Here is a 14147-nt window from a genome sequence, read left to right as displayed (position 1 = left end):
AGCGGCTTCTGAGGCAAGGGTTTCAGAGGGCCAGCCTGAGGGTGGGGCAGGAGAAAGCCTCCAACCTTAGGGCCCAGGAGGTGGGGCAGAGAGAGCACCCTACCCTTTTCTGAGACAAGTGAAGACCTTACAGTCCCGGCCCCACCAACTTTCCCGCCCCAGGCTAGGCTCCCTCCTAGCTTTCCATCTCAAGGCACAAGGGCAATACTATATGCAGGGCAAGGGCCAGGGTCCTGGGCCTCCCTTAAAAGTTGCCCAAGCCCTTCACTTAGTGCCAGTTCAGGGTCATTAGGGAGCCCAACATCACCTGGTTTTCTTCCTCCCAGTTTGGCCCCTGGGGAACCAGCTTTGCCTTAGGTTGTGGGCACCTGGAAGGTCTCCCCTTTCTCAAGGTTGGACAGTCAAAGGTCCCCAGGGCTGGGTGCACATTTGCATCTTATCTGCATGCGCCCCACACCCTGCTGGGACTTTCAAGGGCCCCTGGGCCCAGCTTTGCAAAGGTCATTCCTTGATGTCTCCTGGCTTGCTTCTCTCCCCATCCCCCAGCCACTTGGCACCCTCCTTTGCTCAGCATTTGCATATATCTGCTTGCTGGTTTGGAGAGCCCTCAACATGATGAAATTCATGTCTGCCGTCAAATCCCAAGTCACATTTATGGCTGGGGACTCTACCTCCAGCTGGCTTCCCTACAGGGTGGGCCTTCAGTTATCTGGGACTGCAAGGGACTAGGCTGTTCTGGTTAAGTGACTGGCCACTGCTCTGTTTCCTGGAGCTTCACAGGGTACCTGGGACTCATTCTGCTTCTTGAACCCCATTTGTCTCAAGAGGCTGCAGAATGATAGTTGAACCCCAAGAGCTGCAAGAGACTGATCAGGTGCAAGTCAACCCTGCCTCAGCTCACATGCCTGACTGAGGGCAGATCTGAGGGGTCAATCACTGAGCAGCTGCCCCCCAGTCTGGCTTGATAGCTAGGAGATATGCACCAAGAAATTTCACCCTCCCTTTTCTGGGCCCAAGTTTTATTTACTCAATACTCCCTAGATCCTCACATTCTCTATCTGCCCCCCCATCTCCCTAAAGCCCCTCTCCTTCTCTGCCTCCTCCCCTGTCACTTTCTCCCCACCCCTTCCCAACCTCTTGATGTTATAGCTCCACTTAACCTCAGCCTTGCTGAATCCCCCTGTCCCCCCTTCCCCTGCTCGATCCTGCTTCTGCTTTAGGACTTCAGCACAGGGTCTTAACAAAGGTTGTGGTCTCCTTGAGGCTGGATGAAGGCTGCAAAACCAGCTGGTGTGAAATGGGCTGTAGTGGATCATCCCACTATTGCCTCCCTGTCCCCGTTTCTGAGCTAGTCCCTCCTATTCAGCCATAACCCACTGACAGAAGATCTGATGGCTGGTAAAAGCCTCACCGCTTGATGAGCAGTACATGGGGTAGGAGACAAAGAGGAGTCTGGAATGACTGTGCTTGGGCCCTGAGCACCTGGAAGGATGGGGAAGACCAGGTGGAACAGGTTTGAGGAGGAAGATCAGGAGGTCAGCTTTGGACAAGTTGAGTTTGGAAGTGTTGAGAAGTGCTGAGAAGGTTACTGGAGCTCAGGAGAGTGCCCGAAATTGAGGGTATAAATGTGGGAGCTGGTAGCATGTAGACAGGTGTATTTAAAGCCACAGGTCTGGACAAGATCAGTACAGGAGTAAATGGAAAGGAAGAAGACCAGCCATGCCGTGCAAGGGATGAGCCATGGGTGGGCAGGGGAAAAAGAAACGGATTAGGATCAACCCACAAAGTGGGAAGAAAACAGGAAAATGGATGTCCTGGAAGTCCAAGAGAATATTTCAAGAAGAGGGAGACACTGAATGTGTCAGACGCTTCAGATGAGGACCGAGACTTGGCCACTGAGTGTGGCAACTTGGAGGTCAGTGGTGACCTTGAGTGATTAGTGGGAGGAGGTGAAAGCCCAACTGGAGTGGAGTCAAGAGAGCGTGGGAAGCGAGAACCAGGAGACAATGAGTCTAGACAACCCTTCTGGGGAGTACTTCTATGAAGGGGAGCAAACAGAGGCAGTGGTAGCTGGATGGAGAAGACAGGAGAGCCACCTTTTAAGATAGGAGAAACAACAGCAAGTATCCACTGGTGGAATGATGCAGTACAGGGGGAACTCATAACGTAGGAGGGGACACTAGCCGGAGCAATACCTTCAAGCAGGCACAAGGGGACAGGATCTAGTGCACAAGCAGAGGGGTGGCCTTCACCAGGAGCAGGAATACTTCACCCCCGGGGATAGGAGGAAGGCAGGGCGGTGGGTGTGGAGCTGGCAGATGGGTGACTGCAGCACTGGGAGTCTGAGAAAGTTTTCATTGCTTCCATGTGCTCAAGGAAGTAGGAAGCAGTATCATCAGCTGAGAGAGAGAACTGAGGGTAGAAGTGTGAAACAGTCAGCAGGTAGGGGGAGAGGGGATAGACTCAGGACCCATGGTGGGACTGCTGGACAGCACTAAGGACACACCTGAAGTTCAAAGTTTTGAACTTAAAGTGAGACCAGTTGGCGTAGTGGTTTTTCTCAGCTCCATTCGGCTTCACATGTGCAGATGTGGAGCGTGCAGGGTGTTGGGATTTCACCAGAGTTGGGGTTTGGCCAAGCAAGCATGAAGAAGCAAAATGAGGTAAGGGTGTTGGGGGTCTGCAAAGGACGGATTATCCTCAGTTTTATAGTGGCCCCTGCTCAAACTCCTTCCCCTGCTGGTGCCAGAAAGCCCACCACCCGTTCCCTACTTTGAGTCATGAAGAGCTTTCTCTCTGCCCTCATTCCAAAAGACCGTCTGACAGGGTAGCCACAGGTAGCCACCAACACCTGAAAAATGAGCTTCCCACACACCGTTCCTCTCACCTGGAAAGTAACGTGGACCTCACACACTCAAAACTGCATTCTCCATCACCCTTCCCAGGCCAGCTCAAGACCGCTCTCCCCACCTCTAGCCTGATGCCAGCGTCTATCCAGTCTGCCTCCTCCATGTCTCCTTTTCCTTCTCTCCACCTCCCATCTGCCAGATCCCGGTCCCACAAGGCCACCACCCCACCAACTCCATTCCCACCGTGCATGCCCTGTGGCTGCCACATGCGGCGGTCCCAAATCCATTGCCTGGCATCTTGCACCGGGTCACATCACTGGCAGCATGACCAATCCCTTGTCCAACATTCTGGCCCTGCCAATCCCCTTCCATCTTTTCCAGCACGTCTTTTCCAGCACACACATCTGCCCCCATTACTCCCCTCTCAAAAGGCTTTGGTGGCTCCGTGTGTCCTTGGAGAAAGGGCCTGCTCATCAGCCCACATTCCGGGCCCCACCCCTTTTCTTCTTGTCTTGCCCCCCTCCATCGCTGCTCCCCCACTTGTGCCCCCACACTACTTTCTGCCCCAGTCGTGGCTCACCCCCACACCACCCCTGAGGTTGAGAGCTCCCTGAAGACCTCATCAGTGTCTGCTGAATCACCCTTCTCCAGTATGTGGTTGAAGTACTGACTCGGTCAGTTTTGCTGACCTGATGCATGGATGACCAGGTGGATGAAGCTTCTGGAAGTGGAAAAAGAGAGGAACAGAGTAAAACAAAGGGACTCCTTAGCCAAGTGACCTAACTTAAATGATCACCTATTACAGGACAAGCTGATGGCATCTGCCTCCTGATGAGAAGCAATGAGAAGGAAGCAAACATCACCTATGGGATATTCTTGCCAAAAAAAATGTTTAACGTGAATCTACTCATGAGCAAGCCATGAAACAAATTCAGAATGTAGAACATTCTACAGGAAGACTGACCCCGGCTCTTTAAAATTGACAATGTTATAAAAGACTTAAAAAAAAAAAAAAAAGCAGGGCTATTGTTACAGATTAAAGGAGACTAAAGATATGTAACTAAATGCAACAGTATGATCCTTGATCAAAACTTGCTTTTAAAACAGCTGTAAAGGATATTACTGGTACAACTGGAGAAATTTGAATATAGATTACATATTAGGTTAAATCGTATCATTGTGAAACTTCTTGAGAATGGCAATATATAGTCATTATGTAGAAAAATGTCCTCGTCTCAGGAAACTCATGCTGAATTATTCAGAGGTGAAGTGTTATGATGTCTGCAACTTACTTCCAAAGTGTTCAGAGACAGAGGAAAACAAATGTGGGTAAAACATCCACAGCTGGCAAATCTAGGTCTCTAGATTTCTAGGTGAAGGGTGTATAGGTGGGTATTCATTGTACTACCAGGTGTGACAAGACAAAAAGTTAGGGGGGAAGGAAAGGAGGCAAGGGAGACATTGCCAAGAGGGAAGCTCAGGGCCCCGCCTGCCTGGGCAGGAGTCAGAGAGGCAGTATGGCACAGCGACAGGCCACAGGCTAGACGCTAGAGCCCATTGGGGCCAGGCAGGCACAGCTCTGGAATGGCTCACACCTAAAAGGGATCAGACCCCAAGGAAGACCTACCTGTGAGCAAACTCCCTTAGAAGGACAAGGGGCTCTGCAGAAAACAGCCAGGTCCCAGGGAGACCAGCAAGGCAGTCCTGCCCCACCTCTGCCTGACCTGTGCCAAGAAGCCAGGGCTGGCCCAGGCTCACCACTCCTCCCCCCCTCAAACACCCCTCAAAGGGTGACAGTCTGAGTGTATCCTCCTGTGTGAGGAGCCAGGCTAAATATGGAGCCCCAGACATAAGATGCCGTTCAAAACAGATTTTCCTGGAAAAGACCATCTGGCAAAGGATGCCTAGAACATCTTCTGTCACGAGAGGCAGTGTCATTTTCCTGCAAGCAAATGTCCTGAATGGGAATGCCTCGATCCCATGTCTCTAGAAGACCCTAGCTTAGTGCCTCAGTTTCCCCCAAGGTCATTCCCTTGTTCCAGATGGAAAGGCATGCAGTCTCCTGCAGTCTCCCTCCTGACTTGCATTTCAGGGAAGAAGAGAATGAGACTGGGGACATAGGTCCAAGCAGCAGACAGTTCTGCCCAGGTACAAATCCTGATCCTGCCACTTACTAAGTGCCTTTGAACAAGCAACTTTTCCCTGAGCATCAGTATCCACCCCCACAAAGTGGGAGTAATAGTATAATCCTCTAAAGGTGGTTGTGTGTATGAGAGTACTTAGCCAGTGGTAGTGCTCAATATACCGAAGCTTGGTGAGGTAATGTCCCCCTCAGAGCCCTCCCTCTCTGTCCTGTCAATGTATTTCGCCATGGGGGGTGGGGGGGGTGGGGCTCTTGGGTGAGCAGGTCTCTCCTCCAGAGGGCAGCTGGCCCATTTTACTGATTCAGAGATCCCAGGTCACAGAATTTCCCTGGCAGGTAGGGCTCCTAACTTCGCAGGGAAAGGGGTGGAAGAATGACTGTATTTGCCCAGGGTTAGGGGTTGGGCTTGGAGGTAGTCACAATGCCCCTTACCCACTCTCCCTCAAGCTGCCTGAGAACCCTCCATTAAGTAGCTCTTGTTTCCAGAGTCTGGAAGAAGGAGCTGGGAGCCTAGGAAAGTTCAAATGCCTCCCCCTAGACCCAGGCTGCCCATCTGCCCTGGCCAAACCCTGAGTTCTCTCCCTGCTCTCTGCCCGACCCCCCCCCCCCCATTCACCCACCCATCAAGCTCAGCCTGACTTATCCTGAACCTGCCAGAAATCTCAGACCCACTCCCATTGTGGCTGGTGCTTCTGTCCCCAGTTCTCTTCCAGCACCCCCCCCCAAGATGGCCCCAAGACAAAGGGGTAGGCTGGGGCAGTGGCCCCCTGAGCCTGTGTGGAGACAATGTCTCCAGTTCTCATTCAGGGAGTCCCCAGATCCTCCAGGGACAGCAAGAGTCAGAATACCTCCTCTTAGGAGGGAGCCATCTGGGCAGGGTGGTCCCCACATCTGGATTCCCTGCCCCACCCCAGCCCCAGCAGCAGGCTCTAAGGACCCCTCCCTCCCTGCGGCTGCCACGGCCATTATGTGCCTTCTCAGCCTTGCCCACTGCCTGCCACGCCCCCATGTAAGCCCCTGTTACAGCAGCAGAGTCCAGAGCTGAGAAGGCCTGGCCGCCAAGCCAGGCTGTCAAAGTTAGGAAACTGGAAACAGAAATAAATCCTCAAAGCTGCTCGATGGTAAAGGTAGCTGCCAGCAGGCCCCGGCAACCACCCAACACCCTGGGTCTCCTGCCACCAAGCTGCCACTGGCACCCCATCAGCACACACGTGTATCTTAGATTATACAAAAGGGGGGGGGGGGGATCAGGAGGCAGAGCCCAGAAGGCAACTGGGCCGGCTGGCCCTGACTGGCCCTGCAGGCTGGCCTGGGGTTCTCTAGTGGCGCCCCCATTCCCAGGCCCAGACCCGGCCATCCCCGGGCTTTCCTCTCACGGCCCCATCTCCATGACAACCGTATCCTTCGGATGCTCCAGCCGCCACGGAATTGATCTCAAAATGTAGCTTTGTTAAGCAGACCCGGGCGGGCATGGAGGGCGGAGGGCGGAGGGCGGAGGGCGGCGCCCGCCACCCATAGTGCGTTCCCCCCCCATCATCCCCCACTGGCCCCCAATCCGACTTGGGGAGGGGGCGGGGTCCCGGAACGAGGGCCCTGGGACCAAGTGGCCCCGCGGCCCCACTCACCGCTCCGGGTCCCAGTCGCTGGGTCCAGGCTCTCACGGCGGGGCCATGCGGAGGCCTCTGCTTGACTGACCGTCCCACTCCACAACCGCCTGTCGGGACTCCCCGTGCCCGCTTCTGTCCCTTCAGGTGTCAGAGCCGAGGCTGTGGAGAAGCTGAGCAGAGATGAGGGGACGGACGGCTGGAGGGAGGGAAGGAAAGAGAGAAGGAGGGAGGGAGGGAGGGAGGAGCGGGAAGGGCGGGGAAGGGCGGGGGGACTGCAGGCGGGCGGGAGCGGAGCTGGAGGCGACAGCAGCCACTGGGGCTGGCCCGCCCGCCACGCCTCCAACTCCCAGGTCCCCACTGTGTGCCCAGACCCAGCCTGGGATGGTGCAGCTGGCCTCTTCCCGCTCAGCCCCGCGCCCGGCCCTTTAAGAAAGGGGGGGAAGGGGAGCGCTGCGAGGTTCCGCCCCGCCCCACCTTGCCCAGCTGGGCCCCAGCTGTCCTCCAACCCCAGGTCAGACCCAGCCACCGCCCCCGCTGCAAGACCCTCAGCCTCAGACCCAAACCCTGAGTCCGCAGGATGGGCTCAGCCCTCCTCCAGGTGAAGGAGGGAACAGATCCTTGCCCTGCTTCTGAGGTCTGGTCCTCTGCTCTTTGCCCTCCGCCCCCCACACACAAGCCCAGAGAGACCCTACCTGGACAGGAGACAAGGTGGACCATCTCAGAGATGGGTAAACTGAGCCTGTCCTACCTACCTACCTACCTACCTACCTACCGAGACAGAGGGACAGACAGACCTGGCATATGGGGAGAGTAGGGGGGCTTAGGACAGAAGATGAGACAAAGGGGAGAAACCCTGAGGGAGGTAGAGGGGAAAGGTGGGTCCAATCAAGAATGTGGACTCCCAGCAAGAGGTCAGGAGGAGGGGGGTCCCAAGGGACTTGCCCCACAGTCCCCCCCACCCCCCATGCTAGTCAACAGCTTAAAGAGCTCCTCCCCAGGACCCCAACTCTAAAGAAGCGTGTCAGTAATGCACCTGGGCTAGACACCAAGAAGAACTTCCTAGCGGTGAGGCTTCTGCAGGGCAAGATTCCACCTCTGAGATAAGTAGTAAAGGGCCTCACCCATAGGAATCTAGAGAGACCAGAAACTGGGGGGAGCAGGGGAGGGTGAGCAAGCCCAGTCCCACTAAAAACAGAGATCAGGTTAGAGTCAGCCCTACTGCAAAAGGCCACTTTCCACAACTTTCTTTCCACTCCAGCCCCCAGGGGCTGTTCACTGAACTCACCTGCTCCCCACCTCCAGACCTTTGCAGGTGTTCCACCCTCTGCCTGAGCAGGCCTTGAGCATGCTGTGCTCAATGAACTCCTACTCAGTCCTCAGATCCCTTCTTAAATGCCCCTTCCTCCAAGAAGCTTTCTCTGATCTTCCTTCCACCCATATACACACACACATTTAGGGGCTCTCTTCTTAGGGAACAGAGGGTGAGAGACATGAGAAGATTTGCTGATCTATGAGGGGTATCTAAGCTGTGCAGAGTGGCAATAATGGGAGATTCAGGGTCTGAGTTGTGATGAGTCTCCTCCGTCTTCAAGCTGGGCCACAGATGGAGCTGGGGTTTCATCAACCATGGGGACACTTCCGTTATGAACCGTATATCTACCATGTGCCAAAGTCCACATTAAATGTTTTCCATGTGTTATATTTAATTCTCAGAACAATCCTACAAACCATTTTACAGATGAGAAAACTGAGGCCCCCAAAGCACTAGCCACTTGCTTAAGGTCCCAGGAGGTCAGATCCTAGAGACACAGCTGGGCAATTGAGAAGGCTCTCAGGCCACACCCCCTTACTGCCCGTCAAACCCTAGGAGATTCCCACAGAGCCTAGAAACAAGGGGGCCACTCTACTCCAAGTGCCCAGGATCTTCTTCGAAGGCACAGAGGGAACATGGCTTCCCTGCTGTCCTGCCCTCTAATCTACTGCCATCTGCTACCTGTAGGTAAGGATGGGCGACAACCAACAGGAGCTGTGGGGTGAAAAAGAGGTGACAGGGCTTTGCCTCCATATTCCCCATGTTCAGAACCCATGAGCTCAAGTCACATCTCAACAACCCCTCTGACCTTCCACTTCCTCAACTACCCAATAAGGACGGTAGTAGCCCCTGTCTTGTGTGGCTGGAATGGGGATAAAAGGAGCCGGTATGCTCAGTGCCCACCCACCCAAGACCTGGAGCACAGAAGCACCCAACAGGCTGTGGTTACTCCAGATGTAATGACTGACTTACTCATGGAATGGATTATTCACTCTCTGTCCACCTAGATGGACTGTGATCCCCCTGAAGGCAAGGTCTTCTTCTTCACAATGTATGCTCAGTACCTAGCACACCTAATAAATATACATGGAAGGCAAGAATGGAGGGAGCCCAGAGGGAGATACAGCTGTCTCTCCACTTAATCTGGCACACAAAACCTAGTCCCCGGCCTGGGTCTGCTCCCCATCATTGGCAGCTGCGGGAGCCCATTGCAGTGGGCATGAGTGGGCCAGGGCCAGAGACCTGGGCTCTAACCTGACCGCTGCTGTTTCCTGGCTGTGTGACCATGGGAGCTGTAACCCCTCCCTGAATCTCACTTTCCCATGTAAAGTGGAACTAGCTCAAAGAGCTGTCACAAGGCCACAGATGGCCTCTGTGTGAGAGAGTGCTTTGGGTGCCCTGGACACAGGAGAGAGGGTTATTGTTATTATTTCGTGTAGCTACTTTTGCCTCTTAAAAGAGAACAGGGTCAGCGTCTCCCCACCCAGCAGCCAAAATGCAATACATTCCTCAGTATCCCTCTGGGGAAAAAAGGATCAGCAGCTTCTCCCCCTTCCTCCAAGTGTCGACTCCATCCTCCTTCCCACCTCCCCCCAGCCCCCTGAAGGTGAGTCTTAGGAAGGCAGGTGCTGGAGGCTGGACAGGAGGAAGGGGCCTAGTTCCCAATCCACTTAGCCCACCACCGCCTCTGCCACGGTGAGGCCTCTACCTGACCTCCTGCCTCCCTAGACCCAGGCAGGGCCTCCTCCTCTACTTCAGCCTGAGCAGAGTGGGGCATCCAGGGAGAAGAAGAGGCCAGAACCTGAGACCTACCACCCGGAGGAAGGGGATATGATCCAGAGGATGCTTGGCCTAGAGAACACCTGAAACACCCATCTTCCAGCTAGTGGATTGAGGCCAGGGGGTGAGAGGCTGGGTAGGGATTTCCCAGGCCAATCCTGCAATACTCAGTGAGCGCCTACTGTGCACCTAGCCAACCCTGCCCTTGCCCCTGTGCCTCAAAGACAAAGGCCCCAGCCCACCTGTCCGGTGTCCTCTCCTGACACCTCTCACCTCAAATGTAATGTTCTAGGACTCATCCACCCTTACGTAACACAACCATTTCTAATAACCTCACTTTGCTTATGCTGGTCTTGTGCCTAGGATGCCTTCTCTTCACTCACTCTCTCTTGGCTAATTTCTCTCAACCCTCCAGCCCCTCCAGCTACGGTGCCATTTCTTTTTCCCCAATACAGCAAAGCTCCTTGAAGAAGTTGTCCATGCTCTCCAATTTCTCTCTCCTTCTCTCTTGAACTCACTCCAATCTGACTCTCATCCCCTCATCCACACTCATTCCACTGATACTGCTCATCCAGGTCACCAACACAGCTGCTGAGTACAGGTGTACAGGCTGGGCACTGCACAAAGGCGCAAGGCATGGAGAAGGAGCTGAAATCCAGCTGTCTTCTCACCATGCTGTGCCTGGTACAAGACTACATCAGGCTGGGGACAGACACCTTTTCCTTTATACCGAGGTGACTCCATTCTGCGTCCCTGCACACCAGGTCCACCTAGAGGGGCCTCTTTCTCATATTTGTACAAATGGACTAGACAGACTGGGGCCTGATCCTTAGTGACTACTATGATGTCAAATCCAAAAGTCAATGCTCACACCTCATCTTAACTCATTGGCAGCATTTGACAACACTTGATCACCCCTCCTCCTTGAAAAAGTTCCTCCCATTGACTTCCAGGACTCATACCGCTTTCCCATATCCCTGGCTCTACCTTCTCGCCCTTCTTTGTTCCTCCTCCACCCCCTGACTCCCAAATACCTCAGTCATCTGTCTTCTTTTCCACCTCCCTCCTCCGTGGTGCACCCACCTGGCTTCAAAGCCCATCTAAACCCCAAGGATCATCCTGGGTGATTCTCTATCCCAAACCTCTTCTGGCTCAGGTCAGACCCTCATACCCAACGGCTGACCTGAGGGCTCCACCACGATGTACAAAGAGCAGCTCCGAGTGATCACAACGGGAACTGACCTCTTCCTCACCACAGTAGATGCCACCACCTTCCTGCCATCAGCTCAGGCCCAAACCCAGGCATTGTCCTTGTCTCTCTCTCCCCCGCTACATGCAATACCTCAACAAACCCCGTGGGATCTACTTTCAAACTATGTCTCAAAACGGTCACTGCTCCTCAGCTCCATTGCCACCACCTGGCTGCAGTCACAATCGCCTCTCACCTGGATTGTTACCGTAGCCTCCTAACTGGTCCCCCCACTTGCACCCAAACCCACTACCAACATTTCCGACACAGCAGCCAAAGAGATCCTGTTAAACGTAAGCCAGATCATGTGACTCCTCTGCTCAAAAGCTTCCAATGGCTCTCATGTCCCTAAGAGTTAAAGCAGAGCTCTACAAAGGCTACAAGGTCCTACATGATCTGGGCCCTCCCACCTGTCTGACCTCACTCCTCTCCGACCTCACTCCTCTCCAGCCACAGTGGCCTCCTCATTGATCCTCTAACACACTAGGCACATTCCCACTTCAGGGCCTTTGCACTTGCTATTCCCTCTGCTTAAAACACCCCTCACCCCCTTTAGCCATCTGCCTAAAATACTAACAGTCTCCCCTTTGCCTGCTTGCTTTTCCTCCATAACATGTATTTATATACTACATGCCTATTTATTCTGGTTATTGTCTGTCTTCCTACCACCACTATCATCACTAGACCATAAGCTCCAAGAGAGAAGGAAATTTGTTCTTTCACGTCTATATGCCCAGGGCCTAGAACATTGCCTGACACATAGCAGGCACTCAGTAAAGCGCTCAGATAATGAAAACACTAACAGATAAAGAAAGAAGGTAACTGCAGATACTAAAAAGTACTCCGGGGGAAAAAAATGGGGCTGTAAAAGCACCCAGCTGGAAATGGGAGCTCCTTCAGCCAGATGACCAGAGGAGGCCTCTTTGAGGAGATGCCCCCAGACAGAGCAAACAGCCCTCCAGGCTCACAAAGCACCATCATCTTCCCCTATCACAGCATGCATTGCGCTGCGCCATTACTGTCTGGACTGGATGGTCCATGACAGCAAGGACCCTCTCTTCTCTAGGTCCCCACTTCCTCCAGAGCCCAGGGCCAGGGTACAGTGGGCACCCAAAAGGTGATAGAGCCAAAGAATGGATGAATGAGAGGTCACAGACAAACCCATGCATGGGCCATGGGACTCTGACAGAGCCCGAGGTAGGGACGCTGTGTGGTGAGGAGCGAGGCAGGAAGCCACAGAGGCCTAGGATGCAATCCTTGGAACCTCAGGGTCTTATCTGTACGATCCCCAGCATTACCTATGACTCTTATGTTGGGAGGAAATGCCATTCTCACTGGACAGCCCCTGGCCATGAGAATGATGATTCATCCATGTGTACAACCAACATTTACTGAGCACCTACTGCATGCCTGTGAGCCTGGCCCTGGGAGGAGGAGGAGCAGGGCCAAACCAAAACCCTCCCTCCACAGCTCACAACCTATCAGATGACTTTCCAGGGGAAACACCTCTGTAGGTAGAGCTTCCTGAAGCTGGCAGCTTCTCTGCTTCACCCCAATTATCACACAATGGAATCCAGTTTTAGGTATGAGTTTCACTAGTCTCCTACCTACTCTCTCCCTGGACTATGAACTCCAAAAAGGACAGGAACTATGTCTTGTTATTGCTGGATCCCCAGCATCTAGCAAGGGCCTGGAGCATTGCAGGAGCTCAATAAATACTTGTTGAATAAACGGATGGATGAAGAAATGAGCGGTAGGATATAAGCAGGACCTGAGGATGGCAAAGATTTGGACTTGCAGCCAAGAGAAGGACAAGTGGGGAAAAGACATAGCCTGAGCAGGCATGATGTGGGGGAAGGTGTCCTGGAGGAGAGCAAGGCCACGGGCAGGAGGGAAAGAAGGGAGACTGCGCAGCTCTGAGAGTTGCCTGTCCTACCCCCACCCCCCAGCACAGGGCCCTGCCAGCACTGGTCCAGGGCTAGTGGACAAAACCCCATAAGAAGTGCCAGGGACTTGCAGTGCCTTAGAGCCAGAGGGCTGTGGGCCCAGGGCACAGGCAAAGCCTGGCCCAGAACTTTGTCTGAAGGCCTTTGTGGGCCTCTGGGAGCCTGTCCAGGAGGATGCCGGGAACTGGCCAGAGTGCCATGGGGTGGGCACTCCCCTGCTTCCGGAGGTGCAGCTGACCCCCCAGGCCTGGGTTATGAGGGTTAGAGAGAGGCTCCCCTTCTGCCCCCAAATCCTTATCCTTGGAGAGATAACACCAGGAAGTCGGAGCACCTAGGAGTAGAGTTGCCGCCAGATCCCATCCCAATTACTGAGGCCCAGGGAAGATGCGGCTCTGCTAGAGGAGGCACTAAATTCGTGTTGAAGCTGACCCTCCCCTCATCCCACGCGTTCCTCTCCCTATTCCCGCTCCCCGCCCTCAAGAAACCCAGCGGAAGAGAGGAGGGCACGCTGAGAGACTCGGAATACGCGGACTCCTGCCCCAGGAGGCCTGGAGCAGCAAGTTCCCGGGAGGGCGAGCAAGCTCCAAGGCTGGCAGGGACGCCTCGCGAAGCCCAGGAGGCTCTCTGCTTCCCTCTGCTGGCCAAATACAGAATTACCAGAGCGTCCCGCGTCACCAGGTCAGGCACGGTCCTGGGTCAGCCGTGGCGGGCAGCCCCGCTCTCCATCTCTCATCCAGAAAGGAAGAAAACAGAGGTCATATGGGTCATCCCCCTGCCTCAACACCAGCCGTGCCCCGAGGGCCAGCCTCAGGCCTTCTCTAACCAGCCTCCGTGCTGGGATGCTCGCTCCTTCTGGCAGTCCTTTACCTGATCCAACCTGAGTATTTCCTCAACTTGACCCAGGCAGTCTCCGAAGCCCATGCTCTTCCAAAATACGGATGGAAAACTGAGGCTCCACTATCCCATGGTGACCCAGGCCCGCTCTTGGAACTGAGGGGAACGCAGCTACCTCTCCCCAGCACAGCCGGGAAGGCAGGAGTCTAACTGGCGGAGATCCGAGAGACCGCCCTGCCCAACCCCTTCCGGAGCCCTTCTTAAAGTAGTCTGTCGAAGAATGGGCTCTTTTGGGGTCAGGGCGTCACCTGCTGGTGTCTACAAGAACTGCACCTGCACCACCAGGCACAATCGCTAGCCAGGAAAGACCTCGAATGATGATAATCCTAGCAGCTGATTTTTATTAAGAGTGTTCTGTGAACCGGGTT

General features: G+C 54.3%; 1 protein-coding gene across 9 annotated transcripts in view; it reads right to left on the bottom strand.

The window, feature by feature from the left end:
- The window catches only part of PSD2 (pleckstrin and Sec7 domain containing 2), a 57118-nt gene extending 43212 nt beyond the window's left edge, over positions 1-13906 (bottom strand). For 5 of the 9 annotated variants that reach the window (XM_047875802.1, XM_047875833.1, XM_047875856.1 and 2 more), the window contains exon 1: positions 6618-7049. Coding sequence is in view for 1 of the 9 variants with exons in the window: in XM_047875863.1 (XP_047731819.1) it covers positions 7386-7393; positions 11208-11246 (47 nt within the window). In the remaining 8 variants the exon portion in view is untranslated. Of the gene's footprint in view, positions 1-3429; positions 3568-6617; positions 7050-7385; positions 7394-11207; positions 11692-13752 lie in introns of those variants that run through there. The other 4 variants (XM_047875810.1, XM_047875863.1, XM_047875819.1 and 1 more) reach the window with 4 other exon arrangements.
- Positions 13907-14147: the final 241 nt, after the last annotated feature.

The sequence above is a fragment of the Prionailurus viverrinus genome, chromosome A1 (assembly GCF_022837055.1).
Source record: "Prionailurus viverrinus isolate Anna chromosome A1, UM_Priviv_1.0, whole genome shotgun sequence".
Taxonomy (NCBI): Eukaryota; Metazoa; Chordata; class Mammalia; order Carnivora; family Felidae; genus Prionailurus; species Prionailurus viverrinus.
The sequence above is the reverse complement of the archived record's forward strand: the minus strand, read 5'-3'. Positions and strand labels throughout refer to the sequence as shown.